We start from the raw sequence: 20,407 nt of genomic DNA, 5'->3' as shown, positions 1-20,407 counted from the left end.
GGATAGTTCACCCAAAAATTACAATTCTGTCATCAATTACTCACTCCCAAGTTGTTCCAAACCGGTCTTTGTTTGGTTGAACACAGAGAAAGATAATTGGACGAATGCTTGTGACCAAACAGTCCTTGGATCCCACTTGACTACCATAGAAGGAAAAATGACAATGATAGCCCAAAGCATCCCAGAACTGTTTGCTTTTATACATTCTTCAAAATATCTTCTTTTGACTTCAACAGAACAAAAAAGATTGTATTGGTAGTAGTGAACCAATAGTAGAACTAAAGTAGTGAATGGTGTCCAAGAACTGTTTGGTTACAAGCATTCTTCCAAATATCTTTCTCTGTGTTTATCAGAACAAAGAAATGTATACAGGTTTGGAACAACTCGAATGTGAGTAAAAGATGACAGGATGTTTATTTTTGAATGAACTATACCTTTAATAAAAGTCTTTGCATAAGACATTTCCATCTTGGTATCATGCTTTTAAGTATTTACATTTAAACTTAGACAAATATGTTTCTGAAGACTGTAGCCACACAAATAGTTAGACTCCTGGCTCGTGGCCTGAAGTTAACTTCCGGTCTGTATTTGGCTATAGCAATTTATTTTATATTTATTAATATTAAAATGTATTAAAATGTATTTCTATTTATTCTATATTAATTGTATTCAAAATGATCAAAACTACTTAGCAGTTTTTGATTCTTTGAGGAGGTCTACCGAAGGTTAAGTTAGGGCCACATAACTTTGTTTATGTCGTTGCCACTGAAACCGACTATATTTTAATAACCTGTCAAATTATCCCATTTGTTTTTTTTCTGTCGTCGAGTTCTGATGCGTTCTGATGTGTTGAGTGTCTTCTCTGCATGCTGCACGTCTTTGAACAAACTTCAATCCCGCAGGGCTGAGCGCCTTCCCGCCAGACACACTTTGATGTTCTGGTGACCTGATTTTCACACTTCTCCAGCTGTGGTTGAGCAGATCATCACTACGGAGACGTGTCCTGAATCAGGGCTTTCACTAAAAATCGCATGCAGAGAATTATTAATGCTATGCAGATTGATATTCATTTTTGGGTGGGCTGTCACTTTAAAAACAGCAGCGTTAATGCTAAAGCCATTTTGGTGGTGGGAATGTGGAGGTCATAATTTTAACATCTATCCCAAAATTCCTTCACTCACAGGTCCACATCCGTCTCCAGGAGAAAGAGGACACACAGGTATCCTGAGCTGCTTTTCAGTTATCTTCTCTGTGCATGAATGTGCTTGTATTTAAAACTTTCATTCTCCCCGATTAACATCTTGATTTTTTTTTTTTTTTATTAAATGTCCCTTTTTGCATCTTTCAGGGCTGGCAGTCCCAAAAACAAACACAAAGAGAAGAACAAACAGAAGAAGAGGCAAGTGATGTTCGCTTTATTTGTTCCGCTTATAGAATGATCAGATATTCAATATTACAGGTGTAAAATGAATGTGGATTGTAGGGGTAAAACAATCCTATAGAAATTCAATAATATTGACTGTTGATTCCAGGCAAATTTGAGTTTTGTTTTGTTGAGATCTCTTCTGAAACTTTCATTTGTGAGATTTCTGGTTCTTTTTCTCAGGAGAAATATCTCTCAGGAGATACAGATGAGATTTAAGCATACATTTCAATTTGCTCTCCTATTAATCTCAAGGGTATCTAGGAGAAATGTTAAAGAGATCTCATCTGTGATTTTTCTCAAAGGTCCTCGCTTGGGTCTCCCGGCAGGGTCGATGAGCACAGAGGAAGCTGCTGTAGTTCTCGCAGTGGTTCGGTCTCGTCCACAGCCAGTGTCTCCAAATCACCCAGCAGGTGAGACACAAGACTCTTACGTCCTTTATCAGACTCCTAAAATTCCGCAAATCACATTCGATATGTAACCTCTCAATCCAGATCAGACGAGAAGTGCAAGAATGACAGACTCAAACAGGAAGGACATCACAGCCCACCTTCCTCTCCAAAGACTGACCAGCCGATCACGTGGCAGAATGGCAACCACAGCGCCCGTGTCCGCAACGGAAAAGACTCAGAGGGGACTAAAGCCAACGATGTATGTAGTCTCCTCTACTTTACCTCCGTCTATAATCTAATAATCTTTCGCTTTCTCTCTCACACACAAACCCGGTCCAACCGATTCAGCTCCCGCAGTCACAACCTTTGTGAGCTTACTCTAGAAATCTTCTTTGGCTCCATGCCGTGAGTTTTTCTGTTCTCAAGTCATGATTGTGTTTGTTGAAAGAGGTTTTAATGTGGGGCAGATATCCATCATTGTTTTTATGAATGAGGTCATGCTTTATTTCCTTAATTAGCCATTATGACTTTTTCCGGTTCTAGAAAGAAAATGAATGAAAATGACGGAAGTTTGGCAGGATGTGTTTTAAAGTTTGCTTTCTTACAATGCAAAGGCACACTGTGGAACCATTTGTTTGGTTTTCTCAGCTAACTTGAGATTTTAAAGTTACAGTTTTATAGAAATGTACATAAACCCATCAGCCACCCAGTCAGACTAATGGATGTCTAGTGTCAAAATAATGATTTATAGAAAGCTTATGAAATGTTATCAAAATGATACAGTAATATACAGTAATTTAAATCAAGTTAAATGTTTGTAAAATGTCAGATCAGCCTCAAGAGCATTTAGAAATATCGTTCTATTCATTAATAGTTCACCCCAAAATAAAAATTCGGTCAGATTTTGTTCTCCGCAGAAAGATAGTATGCGATTGTAGTGCACAAGTCATATTGAAAACGTTAAAATATAAAATATGGTGCTTTTGGGTCACATTCACACATCCCGAAACATTTTTATTGAATGAAAAGAAAGTCAACAAGATTTGTTTGAATGGACATGAAGGTGACTAAATGTTAATAGTATTTTCATTTTTGGGTGAACTTTTTCTCTCTTTTGTATGTATAGCTACGCTAAAATATTCCGAAAGGTTTTGCTGTAAGATTGAATATGTGAATATGTGGATTGATCGGCTGCGAGGATGTCGATTATTTAACTAAACATGGAGCAGGTTTTAAAGTGAAGAGTAAATCTGGTGACATGTACGAAGCGGGTTTGCATGCAGATTTTTCAGAAGGTATCATACAGTATGCTCTCTTTCCTTTCATTTGCTCAATCCATCCCTGTTTGATTGATTTCTTGAATTGACATGATATCTTCCCACCAATAAATGCCCAACTTTTCTGTCTTGTTTGTAAAAAGCACTCATATGATTTGGAACAGGACCGAGTAGATTAAATGGGTATGTGTACGAGTTTTTATGTCAATACAGTTGAAAGTCTCATTTTCTGCTCAGATGTGTGTGAGGTGTAAGGAGGGCCGTGCGGGTGACATGTGACCTGCATGTTCCTATTGCAAAAAAATAACAAGATGGTTTTCATTGGCCAATCAGTTGTAATTCCTGAATTTCAGATTCAAGAATTCTCTCTACTGACAACAGCGGATCAGTGACATTGTAGCCGTGATTTTTAGATGGTGTTGAAAATGTCTCAAATGCACTAAAGTTTTATCATTTAGTATGACTTTTATTTTATTTTATTTTTTAAGAGTCTTTCCTGTCTGCATTTCAGTGGTGTAATGTTTGTCTAGATTTTTTAAAGGGACAATTGACAGAAATCTAAATAGGACAATAAACTCATTTAGGAAACTTGTTACACTCAAAGGGACCCAAGCCATTTGATTTTGAAATGCAATGTTGTGCCGCTTACCTTCTTTGACAAATTGGACAATTGCTGAGAGCAAATACGCTTAAAATAAACATTTTAAACAACCCTTAACTTCCTATAGGCTGTATCGTCACGATATGGCTTCATGTATGTGACTGGGGTCCCTTTACCTTGTTAGTTCTCCATCTTAGCAGTGACCGCCCACCACCCAACTCCCCTTCCTACCTCCAACCATCCCTCCACCCATCCATCCATCTGTGCTGTTCAATGTCCTGTCATGCTTTCTCTTTGACCACCAGCCACAGTCTGCATGCATGCCATCGATCTTTACGTTCCGATTCAACATTCGACCCTAACGCCCCTTTAACGTCCGATAGAATGTGGCTGCTCTTGTGTCCAAGCGAAAAAGACAGCAATTCATGTAGAGATTGCTTTCGGATTTTCTCATTTATTTTTTCATTCGTTTCTTTTATGTCCACACCTTTGTTTCGCTTTGTTTAGTTTTGAATTGTCTCCTTAGTCTGTGGATCAATGACCTTAGCCTGGATACTAAAAGAATTCATTGTCTTTTTCCCATTTCGCTGCGGAGAAATTTCCTTTTTTTTATCCCCCTTTTCTTCCTTTGTTCTGTTGATATTGCATCCGTGTCACTGGTCGAAGCGGAAGGTAGGTAACGCTCTGCCTACGCACGTGGAGAATGTGACAAGCACCCTAGCTTGACATCAGTGTCTCTATCTCTCTCTCTCTTTGTTTATCTGAGGAAAACCAAAGGTTGGCGGGTTGTTTATCATTGTTTTATTTCCTTTGTGGAATTGTTTGCTCTACTTTCATTCTCTATATTTTCAATCTGAAATCTACCTCTGCTTTCATGCTTCAGCGTTCAGTACACTGCCCTCCCCACAGGTCCATCTCTTGTCTGCGTTTATTTCTTCTTATTTTTTTTCGGTAGAATGCATCTCCTCTGTGTGCCGCATTTCCTTTTGTCTTTGGTGAAATGGTTACTGTGCGTGTCATATGATTTGGTCACTTTCCCTTTTTTTTCTCGACACACAAGGGCTGTTTCTGAAATGAGGTTAACGTTAAGCTTTTTTTTCATCTGTTATTTATAAGCGTAACAGAGAACACCAACTTGTTCAATAGCTTTGATTTCAGAAGTATTTCTCCCATTCATTTTTACATGGATTGTTTGTTAAATTTTACATTTAGGTATTTAGCAGACGCTTTAGTCCAAAGCGACTTACAGAGAAGATAGGAAACAATAAATTGATTTGTCAAAAGGAGGCAATAATATAATAAATGCTTAGATACTAGCTTTCACAAAGCCTGAACAATGCCTGTTGAAACCAAATATACAAATGAACTTTCAGAAGAAATATGAAAAAATATGAGAAATGGTATAAGCGTAAGACATACATGCTATGTACTTGCATTCTTCAAAGGATCAAATGTTTTTTTGTTTTTCTGTGTCTTTGGTGTGTTTTAAGTTGCCCTTGCATGTATTAGACACGTAAAATTGCAAAAATGAAAGTGTTGGAAAACAAAAGATGCATTCTATTTAAAAGCAAATACTCACCCAGACCTGCCTGAAACGCCTCGTGTAACCGCAGCCAAACAAATCTACGTCAGTTAGTGGTATGAGTTGACTAAGACCGCCCAAATGTGTACACAAGTAAGGATGGTGTACCATCAGTACAATTGCTTTGGATCTGATGTTCCAAATATGATAAGAAGCATTACATTTCCATCACACTATTGCATTATTCAACCAATCACTAAGCACTGGTTAACTGGCCAATCATAGCACACCTCGCTTTTCAGAGCGATGAGCTTTCTTAAAAATCTGCGTGTTTCAAAGAGGCGGGGGAAAGAGGACATACAAACAAGCACGGTATGTGGAAAATACAGCATTTTTGAACATTAAATCATGTATATTCATTGCATTACGTCTAAAACAAACGATAATATTCGTTTAGCCGTGTCATACGACTCCTTTAATGATAGAAAGAGCTACTTCACCCATCAAACATCGCAAATTAAGTATTTGGAAAACAACATGGGGCATTGTAAAACTTTATTGCCTTACTTTATTTATTTCGTAAATGCAAAACAATATAGGTTTATTGCACAAATAAACAGGTTGAAGAAGTTGGACAAAAACTAAATCTCTGGTACCCCTTTTATTTCTATGGTAACCGTGACTTTTCTTATATGGGTGACCCTTCGAATTATTGTGTTTCAATGATCTCTTAACCCTGTGACAGGTTCATGAGGTTTATGAATGAGAAAATAAATGGGATATTTACTTCTGTAATCCTGCTCATGAACTTGTTTGTTTGAGATTTATCATAAAATTACTTTCAAACGATAGTGCCTGTTTTTATCTCCAGCTCATTCCATTGTGGTGCAATAAACAGATCAACAGTGAATAAAGATCAATGTTTTAATATTGCTCGTTTCCATTCCAACATTATTAGTTTAAGGAATTAGGACATTAAAATTGCAGTTGTGTGGCCAATAAATTGTATGTTAATGTATGTGCCTAAAATATAAACTTAATGATATAATGCATCGAGGGGTGTAAAAAGTACAGAGATATTGTGCTTTATAAAATCTAAAACAACATTTTTTTTAGTTATTTAAAGAGTCAATATATTCAGGTAACTCGAAGTTCGTATTTTTAATGTTACTTGCAGAACTACTTTTCCCAAACATGAAAATTCTCATTCGTTTTTTCGAGGCTCATGTTGTTCCGAATCCATATGACACAAATGCAGATGCTTGCCAGAGCGTTCATTGTATGGACTGAAGACTCAATGGAAGTTAGTCACTAAAACTAACTGGTTCAAATAAGTCAAATGTGTTCGAAACATCACGGGTGTGTCTTTGTTTTAATCAAAATTTTTTTTTTTAAATAAAATGAGGCAAATGTATAGTAAATTATAGTTATCAAGAACAATTCCTCACGTACTTTCCACCCCAGCCCCATTGCCAGTTTAGTTTTTAATGAAGAATAGACAAAAAGCGTTGACGACAGTCGTACGGTCGATGTTGAAGAGCGTGAGAAGTGTCTCAGCCCACACACACGCACGCATATACATGTACACACAGTGTGACAGTCGTGTTGAGTTGATTTCTTTCTGTCTTTCTCTCTTTGATTTGGTTTCCATGCATTGTTTCATATTCACTATCCAGGGACGGGGTTGTGTCTTTTTCTCTTGCATTTTGTGAATCTAATGATGCACTTATGTTGCCCCACTTTTCCCTTCTCTTCAAACCTTACCTACTAAAGGAGGGAATACCACTTTATTGGTAAGTGGATGTTAACCAAAAGGGGGTTGAAACAAAACAGAATAACCATTTTAAAAGCTGTTAAAACAGGACAGTGGGTCGCTGCACATCTCAGCAATTGTCTGCAGGACAAAACAATCCACAAGCAAGTTCTATTGAGTAGAAGACCAGATGTTTTCAAATTCGATTTGAATCTATTCTTGTGAATCTTTATTTCGTTCCTTCCATTTCTGTGATGTTCCGTCAAGTTGTCTGTATTTTCTTTTCTAGTTTACTTTTCACCTTTTCGTTCGTAGCTCTTTCTGAAATTGAAAAAGTCCTCTTTCTCTCCTTTATGCTGAAATCTCTGTCACTCTCTCTAAACTTCATTTCTTTCACAGTTTGGCATATTCTCCCTCTCCCCTTTTTGGTTTTGTTTCTTTTCTTTCGGGACTATTCTTTTCGATTCATTATGGTTTTGCATGTCGAGTATTGCATGCGCTGCACCATAGAGGACTGTCTGTAAGCCAGAGAGAAATCCTAGCACTTTCTTTTAGATATTTTTTTGCCACGATAACGCTCTTGTGTCCACGTGGAAAGAGATGCTAATTGCAGTGTTCATTTCTGTCTGCTTTGTTTTCACATTTACTTCTTTTTCCTTTGTTTGGTTTGTCGGTTATAATTCATCTACAGAAACCTCGAGCGCTGGTCCCGTTGCCCTCCAGCTCGCAGGCGTTCGCGTCGCCTCATCTGAGATTCGCAAAACAGCACGCTGCCCTTCCCAAGAGTCCCGTGGCTGAAGACCCCTGCGGAGACACCAAACCGCTGTCCGAATCGTCAGGGAGACGCAGTGGGCGACCGAGGGTTCGAGAGAAGACGACTCATTCGCCGATGCACAGCAGCGACTCGCAGCGTGATCCCCACACGAAAACCAAGAATCAGAAGAAGTAAGAACAGGGTCGAGGACAGTCAGTTTAATGGTAAATGATGATTTCGAGTAGCATCTCTGCTCTTTTGCTCATTTGATTGTGTTTTCACATGGTAGGAAAGAATCTCACTCATCTAAGCGGCACCATCGAGGCAGAGGTCACAACCGTCATCGGAGTTCCTCCATGTCTCCGGGTCGACACAAGCACACGTCCAGAAAGAAAAAGAGCAGAAGTCATCGCAGCAGTTCCTGGAGCAGCGGAAGATCGTCCTCGCGAGCTTATTCTAGAGAACGCGACCCTAGCAAGAGCAAATCGCCACACGTGCGGCAGAACAACTCCAGGTAGATCACACACGTACACGGAAAGACCCTGTTTACATCCTGTTTGTTATACCATCCTAAAGACACATGTGTTTTATTTTGTGTGACCTGGACAACAACCATTGATGCCCACTTAAGTGTGGATCCTCCTTTGCACTAAAAAAGCTAAAGGAATCATTTGGAAAGGCCTGTACAGAGAGTGGGTTTTTAAAGTATTATCTTGAATCAATTAACAATTTAAACAAAATAAAACTCCTAATGTTTTAGGATTGTGGAAAATTAAAATCATGATGAAACACTTGATGCATTCAAGATGTTCTCACATTTGTGTGTGCAGAGAGCGAGACAGCCCTCATCATTCGGATGGAGAGAGAAGTCGCCGGCGATCCCGCAGTTACTCTCCCATCCGGAAGAGACGGAGAGACTCGCCCAGCTTCATGGAGGCTCGCAGAATCACCAGGTAAATCATCTAAAAGTGGTGGAGATGTTGTTTTAGAAATCCAATGCCAAAAAGGTTTTGTCTATTTAAATTATTTGAAGTGGAAAAGCTTATTGAGATGATAATGTTGTGCGTGATCATTTTAGCATTTACTTATTTACATTTACGCATTTGGCAGACACTTCTATGCAAAGCGACTTACATTTCATTATCCTATACATGTATACTTTGGTATCTGCGATCCGAACCCACAACCTTGCGCTGTTAGCGCAATGCTCATACCACTGAAAACTTAAGGAAAACTTGTAAACAAGATTGTGTTTTTATTGCTGTCTGAATCACAGAGAATCATCAATGGATCTGAAATGTGTGTGTGGGTAAGTGTGTGGTCAGGATAAATAAAGGAAACATTGACTATAGGCAGGATTTGTTACTGCAGGATTTCTGGTCTGAAGTGTTTTTTTCATTTTAAATTATGCATTTTCTTTTCAGCGGAAACAGTGTTGGCAACTTTAATTTTGAGTTTTTAAATATGTTGAATTTAACATCAACATTTCCGATTTGGAATTTGTAATACTTTGAATTTAACTTTAAAATGTAAATATCAGTACTGATAAAAGGTTGTCCATTTTCACCACTAGTAAAAATCTTTCTCTTCTTTCAAAGGTCCAGTGTGTCATTTTTTCAAAGAACTATTAACAGAAATGCAATTTAATATATATAACTATGTCTTCAAAGGTGTATAAAGAGCTTACACAATGAAGCGTTATGTTTTTATTACCTTATAGTACTGTAGCTTTTCTATTTACGCAATCCGTGGGTCCCCTTGCATATAATTCGCCATGTTCTGTCAGCTGTCGTAGTCTTTCGATCGGGATGGAGAAGTGTGGAGTGTGCGGTTGGTTGCAATTCGCAGCCTTGCTGCTAAATTTCACTGACTGGACCTTTAAATTAAACTACTTCATAGGTCACACTTGACTTTGTCTACAGAAATGAGCCGTGATGCCCGTGCCACATATGTCACAAGTAAGGTCCAATTACCGAGCACTGATGTGTTAGATGTCACTCTCTCCTGTACGAAGGTTCCCTTGAAGACTTCCACCTGGAATGATGCTGATCAGCAGGCATTGGTTACAATAGTAACCGTTGTCATGCAGCTGGACTCCATAGTTTTCTCCTGGACCGACTCAGTGGACAGCTTCCCCAAGAAGAGTACAACTATATTCTCTCCATCTCTCTCTCTCCCCCCCACTGTCTGTCTCAGTGTGTCTCGTAATAAGTTTATCTTTACCGCTCTCGCCGTTAAACTTGCAATCACAAAAACTCCTGCCGCTTCCTCACAGATCAGCACTAACAATCCTGCAATTTGTTGATGGAGAGACATTCAGAGGTTTTATAGCTGTGTTCCAAAAAGCCTAGTGAGCTACCTGCATGGACAGAATAACAAAGTTAAAAAAGATTTGCTACCCTAAAAATACTATGTTTTGGACTTCACAAGAAGCTTGTCACAAATGCTTTACAGAAAAAGAAAACTCATAATCCATAGTGACAAGCTCAGTGAAGAGAAATCCGTTAAGGCAGATTTGTTTTTGACAGGTCAAAATAAGGGAAACATAGAGTACTGAAAACTTTGAATTAAAGTAGTTTTATTAGTGTTTGTGAATATAACTTGATCAGCTTGTCTGTGATGTTAGGCCGTGTTCACACTTGACTTTTTTGACAAGAAAAATTTGACAAAGGCGCTTCTTTAGTTAAAAAACGCTTTCCGCTTTTGGTTACAAATAGCATCCGAAGCCATGACTTGGTTTGTGCATTAAGGCAGCCCAGAGAAATAGACAGGGAGCGTAACGGAATTAGAATTTTAAGCAGAGGGCATCTTTGCAATAACTAATCACATATTTAAAAACTACAATGCTAATTTCTGGCTAGAAATGAAATCAGAAGTTGTTGAAAGGGAAAATTAAACTTACATTAATACAAAACTATGCCCCCAACGGAGTTTCGGCCGGCATTTAATATTTTTGAGCTTGAGCCTTTTCGACCAATCACGTTCCTCGCATGTTGTTATGGAAATGACGGTTTCTGTCATTGGTTAGCTCTGAAAAAGGAGCTCACCTTAGGGCGGTTTTTTTCCAGACATTTTTTACCTTTTCAACCTCAAAAGAAGCTCTGAGCTGTAGAAAAAGAGGCCGGCGCTGGCGTTTAAAAAAGCACTCGGAACGTTTTTAAAAAACACGGTTTACTCCATAGGATTATAAAGTAAAACAGACGCTATCAGCTTCGAAAAAGAAGAAAAGTGTGAACGCGGCCTTAGGTTCCGTGACACTTAGTTGGCAAGGCAGCTCCCCTGGTTTTGGAACAAAAGTGATCATCTGTGTTGATTTTTTACCTTATTCTTCAGACATCAGTTTTATTTACATGTGAGGTTTTGTTACTCAGATTGACCTCAACGCGTCCTGTGTCCTTGCACAGATTCTCACAATAACAACTGTTTGTGAAAACAGTCATTGATCAGTCGCAATCTTCAACTTTTAGATGTGCAGAATTGATTCAAACAGCTAACACTGTTCTCTGTTAACCCCACAGGCTCATTGGAGTGTGTGTGTGCTTAACATCATGTTAAATCTTGAAAACATTTGTTTAAATAATAACTCTCGCTAACCAAAGCTGAAATTTCTTTTCCAGTAACTACCAGCACTAACAGTATCTCTGACCACCTCTCTGACCACAATAAAATGCTAGAGTCTTGACAATTCAGACAGAATTAAAAAATATATTTTTGGGTTTCCAGTTTACTATGGTTATACTGTATATTGAATGTACAGTATGGTCATTCGCTGGTTTTTATATTTGAGCTACTTGCAAGTAACCACCAAAAAATGTTCGGCTTGACCTGCCTTTTCTTCTAGCGTAAAGACTCTTGGTTCATATTTTTTATTTCATATATGTTCAGTGGTCAAAGTGGTATTTAAAGGGATTATAAAATAAAATTCTGTCATATTCACCCTGAGGTCATTCAAAACCTGTATGACTCTTTCTTCTGTGGAACACAAAATAACGTTTTTTGGGATTACATACAATGGAAGTTAATGGGGTTTGATGTTGTTTGGTTACCAACAATCTTCAAAATATCTTCTTTTGTGTTCTGCAAAAAAAGCCAAACAGGTTTGAAAGTATTTACATTTTTAGGGGTGAACTATGCCTTTAATTGATTAAATGTTAAGCTATTATTTATCATTATTACATCTGTCTTTGTCTCTCTGTAGTGCACGGAAGCGGCCCATCCCGTACTACCGGCCGAGCCCGTCCTCCTCCAGTTCCTCGAGCAGCTGCAGCAGTTCCAGTCGCAGCCGGAGTCGCAGTCGCAGTTACTGCAGCTACAGCAGTTACAGCAGCCACAGTCGCAGCAGGAGTCGATCCAGCGCAGCACACAGTTCCTGCAGCCAAAGCAGCTATGAGAGTCCTGGATTCTGATCGAACGCAAACTTCTCGCAGGATGTCCACGTTTCCTTCGACCGCTTGATCTGTCCTGAAGAAAAGCTGGTCCAGATGGAACGACTGTACCTGACTGTGAAACGTTTTCAGGTTGGAAACCTCTTTGTTCAGACACTGGAGATTTTTGTTGGCATATCGCACCTTAAAATCTGATCTGAAAACTGTATAGCCCGGTGTGAGCAAAGCCTGAGAAACCACTTTTCTGGAAATAATTAAACGCAAAATATTTAGCATCTCGTATACATGCACAGGTTTATAACGATTCAAAATTCACATGTCACAAAATGTCCAGCATTAGCTGAAGTTTCTATCTCCAGTTTCAGAAACACACACTAATGCAAACAGATCTGACGTCTATATTTACAGACTTTTACGCCTAAAGAACAAAGGTGAAAGAAGCACTTTTTCTGAAAATCTTCCACAATACAAAAGTAACCAAAAAGCTGATTTAACATGACTATGAAGTTATGAAGCAATTTATGAGGGATAAGTACAGAATCTGAAGAGACAGATTCAATAAGAACAAAATATTACAGGTGACTGTGTTTTATTATTATTATTATAAAAAACCTCTCATATTTCATCTTGAAATCAACAGAAAACAATTACATTATGCATAGAGACAATGAAGACTTAAGATTGTTTTGGACCGTGACAATATTTTCCGTGACATTATTTTCTTGACAGTATTTTCTAGATACATTATTCTTCGCAGGGAAAATAAAATGTCACAATCTTAAAGGTCTACTTCATTTTCTTTCTGCAAAATATAATTTCCTAATTTTGTCGTTTGATTATGCTGTGAAATGTGACTCGGACATTATTTTCATGTACTCTGTAGTTTTTAAAATTGATCTGCCTTTTCTTAAAACGTTGTATTATAAAAACTGTATGTTGGGTTTTAGTTTCAATATTAACGCTGGAAGTTTTGGCTGTAAACTATGCACTGTATTCCATGTTATATACCGGATTACACCAGGCATTTTTATGTGAAATCTTGGCATGATGCAGCGGAGAGACTTCCCGTCAAACGTCAAACTAACCTTTCCTTTACTTTTGGATCTTTTGGAAAAATCCATATCTGATGCACCTATAATGCGAGTCCTTTTTGGAGATGTGATATTTCTCATGATATACAGTATTCCACTTATATTTTGTCTGTGTGTTGTTAAATACTGTTAGAGCTGAGTCATATAGCCACTTACCGTATGTACAGAGATCTCTGTTTTTTTAATTCTTGTTTCTAGTGTAGGCACACTTACCCTGAAACCAGACTGCAAAAATACACACGCACATGATCTTTTCAACATATTTATTAACTGTATTTTATTTATTCTCTGATTTATACGTTGCTATTTATTTAATGTGATTGCTATTTATTTTTATGTCCATTGCATATTTATTTAATTACTTTTTAAAAACATACAAATAATAACAAAATACATTTTATGTGCATGTAATGCACATTTGCAAAATGTGTTAAAATAAATAAAATACGTCAGAATATGACACTTGTGGTACAATTCTAGGCACATTTTATTGCTTATGGAAGGCTTTTGCAACTTTAAAACTCTGTGTGAAATCTAAATTGACCCTATATATTTTTCTGATCTTGTTGTAAACAATTTATCATTGCATGCCATTGCAATTTAAAAAAAAGAGTCTAATCTTCCATCAGAATGTAATACTTGGTATGCCTGTAAAGTCACTTGGCCCTGTTACTTTAACAGTCCACGACTCCATTCTGACATATGATTGATAAAATCAAGCTGTTACTCAGAAATACAGCTTCCCATGTCAAATGGCTTGCTGAAACATTTCACATTGACTGTAAATTGATAAGCAAAATGAATTATGAAAAAAATTACAGATTATTTTGCAGGTTGTTACTGAACCTTGTTTTACGGGTTTGCATTTTGTGCAAATATGTATCTTAATTTATTCTCCCTTTCTTTTGTCCTGTGGAAACTGAGTGGACGATCAGTTATTTTTAGTCATGTTTTCCCGTGAGTTTTGGCAAGAGCTTTTTTAAAAGGAACTGAATGCAGGCGCAGCGTTTACCCATGTGGCTTCTACAGCTGAACTTTGACCTTGTGATGCGGGAAATAGCGTCCGTCTTCCGTTTCGAGCGTCTCTCCTCAGTGTTATACGATGTTCCTTTAATAATGTGAGTTGGATCAGCTTTAACGGCTGGATTGTAAAAAAGTCAGTAGATTTAGTGTATGACTCATATTTAAACACATAATAAAACTATTTACAAACAGAGACATTGTCCTGTTTTTTTTCTTAATTTTGCTCAGCCATTTAGGTGTATGGGAATCGTGTATATGGTGCACACAGTTTTTAGAACACAACATCTCTAAGACATTGAAGAAAATTATTTCGTAATTTATGAAACTTCCATCTATGTTCTTCAAAACCTGTATATGACTATTGTTTGGTGGTTTTTGTCCATAAAGTGGAAGTCAATGGAAATGTTTGAGAGTGTTTCTTTTGTGTTCTGCAGAAGAAAGATGGTTATTCAGGTTTGGAAATGACATGGGGGAGAGTAATTGACGGAAATAATCCATTTTGGGGTGAAACATCCCGTTACGCTTCCCCAAACAGTGAAAGTTTCTGAATGTCTTAATTTGCAGTTGCTGTCTTTCAACACTAGGGGCCGTTGTTGTGCAGTTTGTGTGTCAGCTCATGTGATTTGGGTGTTTCATTCTGGAAGGTTCTTTTTTTCCAAGTACTTCAGACATCAATGTGGGAAAATGATTCAGTTGTATTTTTAGTTCCGTGGCATTAATGTTGAAGATCAAATCTCAAAATTTCTAGACATTTCTAAAATGTTTTGTTTATTCCAGAACTGTTTTGTACAAACACAATACAGGAATGGAAATTATGCATACACTGTCTAACTGTATTCACCTATAAATTAGTTAAATCTAACAAAAAAATGTACTATATAAAAATGACTATAGTTTCTGTCCTTTTTTGTCTACATGTAAATGTATAAATCTACTGTTAAAATTGAGTAAATGTAAATAAAAAAGTAAATCTGAGTAGTTTTAGATTAGTAGTAGATTTCACCAAAAATATTAAGTGTATGTTAAGAAATATATTTTATTAATTAAGTACAATTAAGTAAACTTAAATAATATATGTAAATTATTATTAAATCATTAGATAAACTTTTGAATTTTTGATACTTTTTTTAATATACCCCACAAAAAAAGCTGTCATGATTTTAAAAGATTTTATTAAGCTAACACAGTCATTTATTTCTGTGATAGTTACTAAGCCCACAGAATATTTTTTTACAGTGCTGTAATATTAGGGAGTATATTAGGAAATATTAGTATACAAAGGGAGTAGCTATTATAATAGAGAAATTATTATAGAAATTACATTTCTGTTTTAGAACAGTCTTTTGTGTGTGTCTTGGGCATCTTGTGTTAGAGAGCTGTAAAGTGCCTTGGATTCCATTCTTGTGCCTGTCTGTCCACGAATAGACATTCTAGTTACTTCTATAAATATCAGGATGGGAGGGGGATTCGGGGGACATGTGTGTGTGTGTCGGTGTGAAAGGAAGGGGGTGTGTCGGCCAAGAACGCCCTATAAATCTCAGAGCTCCCAAACAGGAGGCAGAACTTGCCTGGAAACTTTCAGAGCAACTGACAAACTTCAGTCATGGCGGAAAGACGCATTCCTTTCAGCTTCATGCAATCTCCATCCTGGGACCCTTTCCGGGACTGGTACCAGGGCAGCAGGATCTTCGATCAGACCTTCGGAATGCCGCACCTCTCTGAGGAGCTACCCACCTTTCCCAGCACACACTGGCCGGGATACAGTCGGCCCTTCGGACATCCGGATATGGCCTCCTTGATGCACATGAGTCAGGTGCCCATGTCCCCCCCAGCGCCCATGATGCAGCCCCCGGTGATGCCCTCCACTTACGGCCGGGCCCTTTCCCGACAGCTGAGCTCTGGAATGTCGGAGATAAAGCAGACGCAGGACTCGTGGAAGATCAGCCTGGACGTGAACCACTTTTCACCGGAGGAGCTATGCGTCAAGACCAAAGATGGAGTGGTGGAGATTACTGGTGAGCCCTTTGCTTTCCAAAATGAAAATTATTTCATCATTATGTGGTTTAAACCTGTATGCGAGTCTTTCTCCCGTGGAACACAAGACGATATTTTGAAAAATGTCTCAGATGTTTTATGTTCATACAATGAGTTCATACAAGTCAATATGGTCCAATGTTGTTGGTTACCAACTTTCTTCAAAATATCTCATGCAGGCTCGAAATGATGTGAGAGTCAATAAATAAAGACAGTGCGATGAGTATCACAGAAAAGTGACGTTTACTTTAATATTTTCTATATCTGATACAATGACATTCCAACCATTTTAACGTGACTGAGAAGTTTTTAAATACTTTGTTTTTAGGGCCACTGAAACAATTACATTCCGTATGTTTACATTTTGCTTTCAGGAAGGAAATGAATAGTTTTTTTGTAGACTTTGAAAGTAGTTGAAGTTAAGAAAGGCTCCCAAATAACAGCCCTTGTTGGGAAAAGCTTATCTTCTGAAGGGTGGGAGCTCATTCAGATCCTATAGCCAACAAAATTCCTGAGGTATTACACAGGCAGAGAGGCACATCCCACCGGATCTGCAAGAGCATTCCAGTTTCACTTTCTAATGGACAGAGTATGAAGCTAAAGCTTCACATCAGATCTCACAGAAAGTATAACCATTTTATCACAGAGATAGAATACAGCTTTCGAAGAAGATTAAAATGATAAAAACTTTTAAACGGCACAGAAATGTCATTAACATCTTAGTTATGTTTTGTTGAAGAATCAACATCTTGAGATCTGTAACTCCCTATTGCAGTATTTGACGTTATTACTTGTCAACAGATCTCATGTTCACTGTATGCCAGTGTTTATAATATCACAATGCAGGAAACATTTCAAAGCATTTAAACTTAAGAAATAACTTTATTATTCAATCCAAACTGTACCCGAAAGAATGCTGATGGCCTAGAGATCATAATCATTATTCTCTTTAATAATGTAAAGTAATGTTTGATGATAAGAGACCTCAGAGATTTCAGTCTCATTATTGGATGTGTTGTCTAAACAAACAGGGCTGTTGGCATGGTGGTGGCTTAACAGATGTCAGCTTTGGACGGCAGTGAGGGCTCAGCGCATGAAACACATGATATATTTAATGTATTACAGAGGGGCTTTAAAGGGATATTTCATCATTTACCATCAAGTTGTTCCAAATCTGTATAAATGTCTTTGTTCTGATGAACACAGAGAAAGATAGTTGGAAGAGTGATTATAACCAGACAGATTTTGCACACCATTGACTCCAATGGTAGGAAAAAATTCAATCGTAGTCAAAAGTGCCCCACAACTGTTTGCTGTCCTACATTCTTCAATATGTCTTCTTTTGTGTTCAACAGAACAAAAAAATGATGAGGTAATTTTCCTTATCTCTTTAGTTTTAAGCATTATCCCAAATATATTTCTCTATGTTCATCAGAACAAAGACATTTATATAGATTTGGAACAACTCGAAGGTAGCAATTTTATTTTTGTGTGAAATATCCCTTTAAGACGAGGCTTAGTCACAATCCACTGATGTTGTGCATATTGTGATTTACAAGTATGGAAAAACACAACATTAACTGAAGAGAAGAGTTATTAAAAAGTTTTTATTATTAAAAATGTCCCCTTTAAACTAAGAAAACCTTAAATATTAAAGAGATGTTTTATTTATTTCTTACCTGTTTGTCTTTTTGTAGGCCAGCACCAAGAAAGAAAAGATGAGCACGGTTTTGTGTCCAGAAGTTTCACCAGAAAATACACGTGAGTACTGCAATCCATCAGAGATTTAGCCTTAAAGAGATTCTCGCACTATAATATTTAAGGAAAGATTTAAAATAAAACCCTTTGAAAAGGGTTCGATCAAAATAATCCAAGATTCATGGTAACTAGTGGTGTATCTGTTGAATGATCAACAAATTGAAATAAAAATAATAAATTGAATGTAGTAGGTAAAAAAGGTGTATATTTGTTTGTTGTTTTTGCTTACAAAATTAGATATTTTAAAGAATTTAGGAGACAACCCATTCTAGGGCACATTTGACTACTATTTAAAAAATTCTATGGTAGTCAATGATGTCCCAGAAATATCAGTTACTCTGTCATTCTTTGAATTTTTCTAAAGAAATGTATACAAGTTTGGAACAACTTGAGGAAATTTGTGTCACATTAGAGTCACATACATTATTATTTCAAAGGCTGCAACAGTTAATAAATGAAATTTAGTCTGAAAATGTTTAATCCATACAGATTAAATTGTAGCCTTTCATCTTTCTAGTTTAGGATGACAAGACAGATAAAATGTGAGAATTTCATTGTAAAATGTTGTTACGTCCTTCTTTTCTATGTTCCAGTCTGCCCCCTGGTGTTGACTCAGAGAACATCAGCTCCTCTCTGTCTCCTGAAGGAGTTCTGACTGTTGAAGCTCCACTGCCCAAACCGGCCATCATGGCCTCTGAGATCAACATCCCTGTTAACACAGTCGGCAGCATCGCCTCGGGAAAGAGTGACAGCACAGCAGCAAAGAAACCTTGAGCTCCACAACACACACAGGCAGCAACTGTTTCACATAAATTAAATATCTTGCATGCGCTGGTTTTTCTAGATTAGATGTTGGAGAGGAATTCCCACCTCATTTTCTGCTCATCTTTTCTCATTTTATGCCCAGAAATCAAAACAGTTCAATAGAGTGTGTACTATGATTGAATCTCCTTTATTAACATTAATAAGGAAACTATTTATTTTACTGAATTTAACTTTACAACATAGAGGACACAGTCACATTGTATTTATGCAAAATATGATTTCTTATATTTTTCCCCTTAAATATAAGGGGTTAAATAGGATTTGGGATTTTTTAATGAAGCCTGAATGATGTAGGCCTACTGCTTTTCACAGCGGTCTAAAAAAGTTTGTCAAAATCCTTCATTATTATGAAACAACTTCAACTCAATAAACTTTCCAAAGTGCTTCAGTTCCCTATCCACCGTGTCTTGATTTATGTACTTTTTCTAAATAATTTGAAGAGTGTTGTCACTGTATTATCATTTAGCACATTTTTTAAACATTTCTAAAGATGTTTAAATAAAATCCATCTGACACTGCAGGTACATAAATGTTTTTAACTCAGGTGAAATAATAATAAGAGATTGGTGAAAATAACAAAGCTAAAGATGAAACTGGTAGACTTGTCTAATAAATAATAGACACTGTCTCCAAATAATTTATGCACACCGAGTGTATTTCATAGTGAAGACATGCATGTCATCCACTGAAATGCACCCATTTTGACTGTTGCTGGAAAATAAAGGGGAAAAAGGGTTGTTGACACAAATTGAGTTGTTACAGGAAAACAATAGTGAAGAAATAAAGTGTTAAATAGAAATGTAGACAAATCTTCAAATCTGTATTTATAATTTTCTGTGGTTGTGTCAGGCAAAATGTACTTTCTATGTCTGAAAACGATATCACTTGCATTACTGGAATAAAAGTGATGTATTGAAACGTTGCTTTGGTTGCAGTCCATAATAGTAAATTCCACAATGCGCCTGGTGAAATTTTGCCAGATCAGTGAAATCTGTTCACATTCTGTACAGCACAGTTGCACCACTCCTCTTTTCAGACAAGAATAAATGATTTATCTCTTCACATCTCGCCTTTGTCAGCTTTGCGTCTATCCATTCTTTATTTCGCCAGCTGTCCAATGCTGAGCCAGAGAACAGGCCCGTCTGCACTGTGTAGTGATATGAGCCGAGGGTTTGAAAGGAGGAAACACAACCCAGTCAGCTGCTATTCAGAAATAACGTTAGAACAGCTCTCCTAAGACACCGACTCTCTCATTTCATTAACATTTATACGCTTATTAAAATAAAAGAGGGAACATGTAGATGTTCAACGTAAAATTGATTTTTTTTTCACGTCATCTTTTATTAGAGTCGAATCTGATAAATATGTACGTACTTAGTTTTTTTTACACACGCACTTTTTAATGACACAATTTGATAACCGCGTCTAAACGCCGTAGCTTGAGGGAAATTATTGCAAGCATAAATATAACCAGAAACTCAGTCTGGTGTGTTACAACAAAGTTAAGCTATTAGCATAGAAAATATTTTCGTTTCGTTGAACTACGGAAGCGCTGCAAGGCCGTGCAGG

At 37.3% G+C, this 20,407-nt stretch overlaps 2 protein-coding genes across 2 annotated transcripts in view; both read left to right on the top strand.

The window, feature by feature from the left end:
- Window positions 1-14,414, top strand: part of srrm3 (serine/arginine repetitive matrix 3) — a 43,980-nt gene extending 29,566 nt beyond the window's left edge. The window contains exons 7-14 of the mRNA XM_056746599.1: window positions 1,184-1,219; window positions 1,349-1,399; window positions 1,729-1,836; window positions 1,918-2,074; window positions 7,660-7,913; window positions 8,012-8,236; window positions 8,553-8,675; window positions 11,921-14,414. Coding sequence (XP_056602577.1) covers window positions 1,184-1,219; window positions 1,349-1,399; window positions 1,729-1,836; window positions 1,918-2,074; window positions 7,660-7,913; window positions 8,012-8,236; window positions 8,553-8,675; window positions 11,921-12,128 — 1,162 coding nt within the window. The 3' untranslated portion in view covers window positions 12,129-14,414. The remainder of the gene's footprint in view (window positions 1-1,183; window positions 1,220-1,348; window positions 1,400-1,728; window positions 1,837-1,917; window positions 2,075-7,659; window positions 7,914-8,011; window positions 8,237-8,552; window positions 8,676-11,920) is intronic.
- A 1,347-nt stretch (window positions 14,415-15,761) lies between these two features.
- On the top strand, window positions 15,762-19,234 carry hspb1 (heat shock protein, alpha-crystallin-related, 1). The gene is made up of 3 exons (XM_056746602.1): window positions 15,762-16,236; window positions 17,953-18,016; window positions 18,607-19,234. Exons 1-3 carry the CDS (start codon window positions 15,825-15,827, stop codon window positions 18,785-18,787), a joined length of 657 nt encoding a protein of 218 aa, XP_056602580.1. The 5' UTR covers window positions 15,762-15,824; the 3' UTR covers window positions 18,788-19,234.
- Window positions 19,235-20,407: the final 1,173 nt, after the last annotated feature.

Source organism: Triplophysa dalaica, chromosome 4 (assembly GCF_015846415.1).
Source record: "Triplophysa dalaica isolate WHDGS20190420 chromosome 4, ASM1584641v1, whole genome shotgun sequence".
Classification (NCBI taxonomy): Eukaryota; Metazoa; Chordata; class Actinopteri; order Cypriniformes; family Nemacheilidae; genus Triplophysa; species Triplophysa dalaica.
This window is presented reverse-complemented; position numbering and strand designations above follow the sequence as displayed.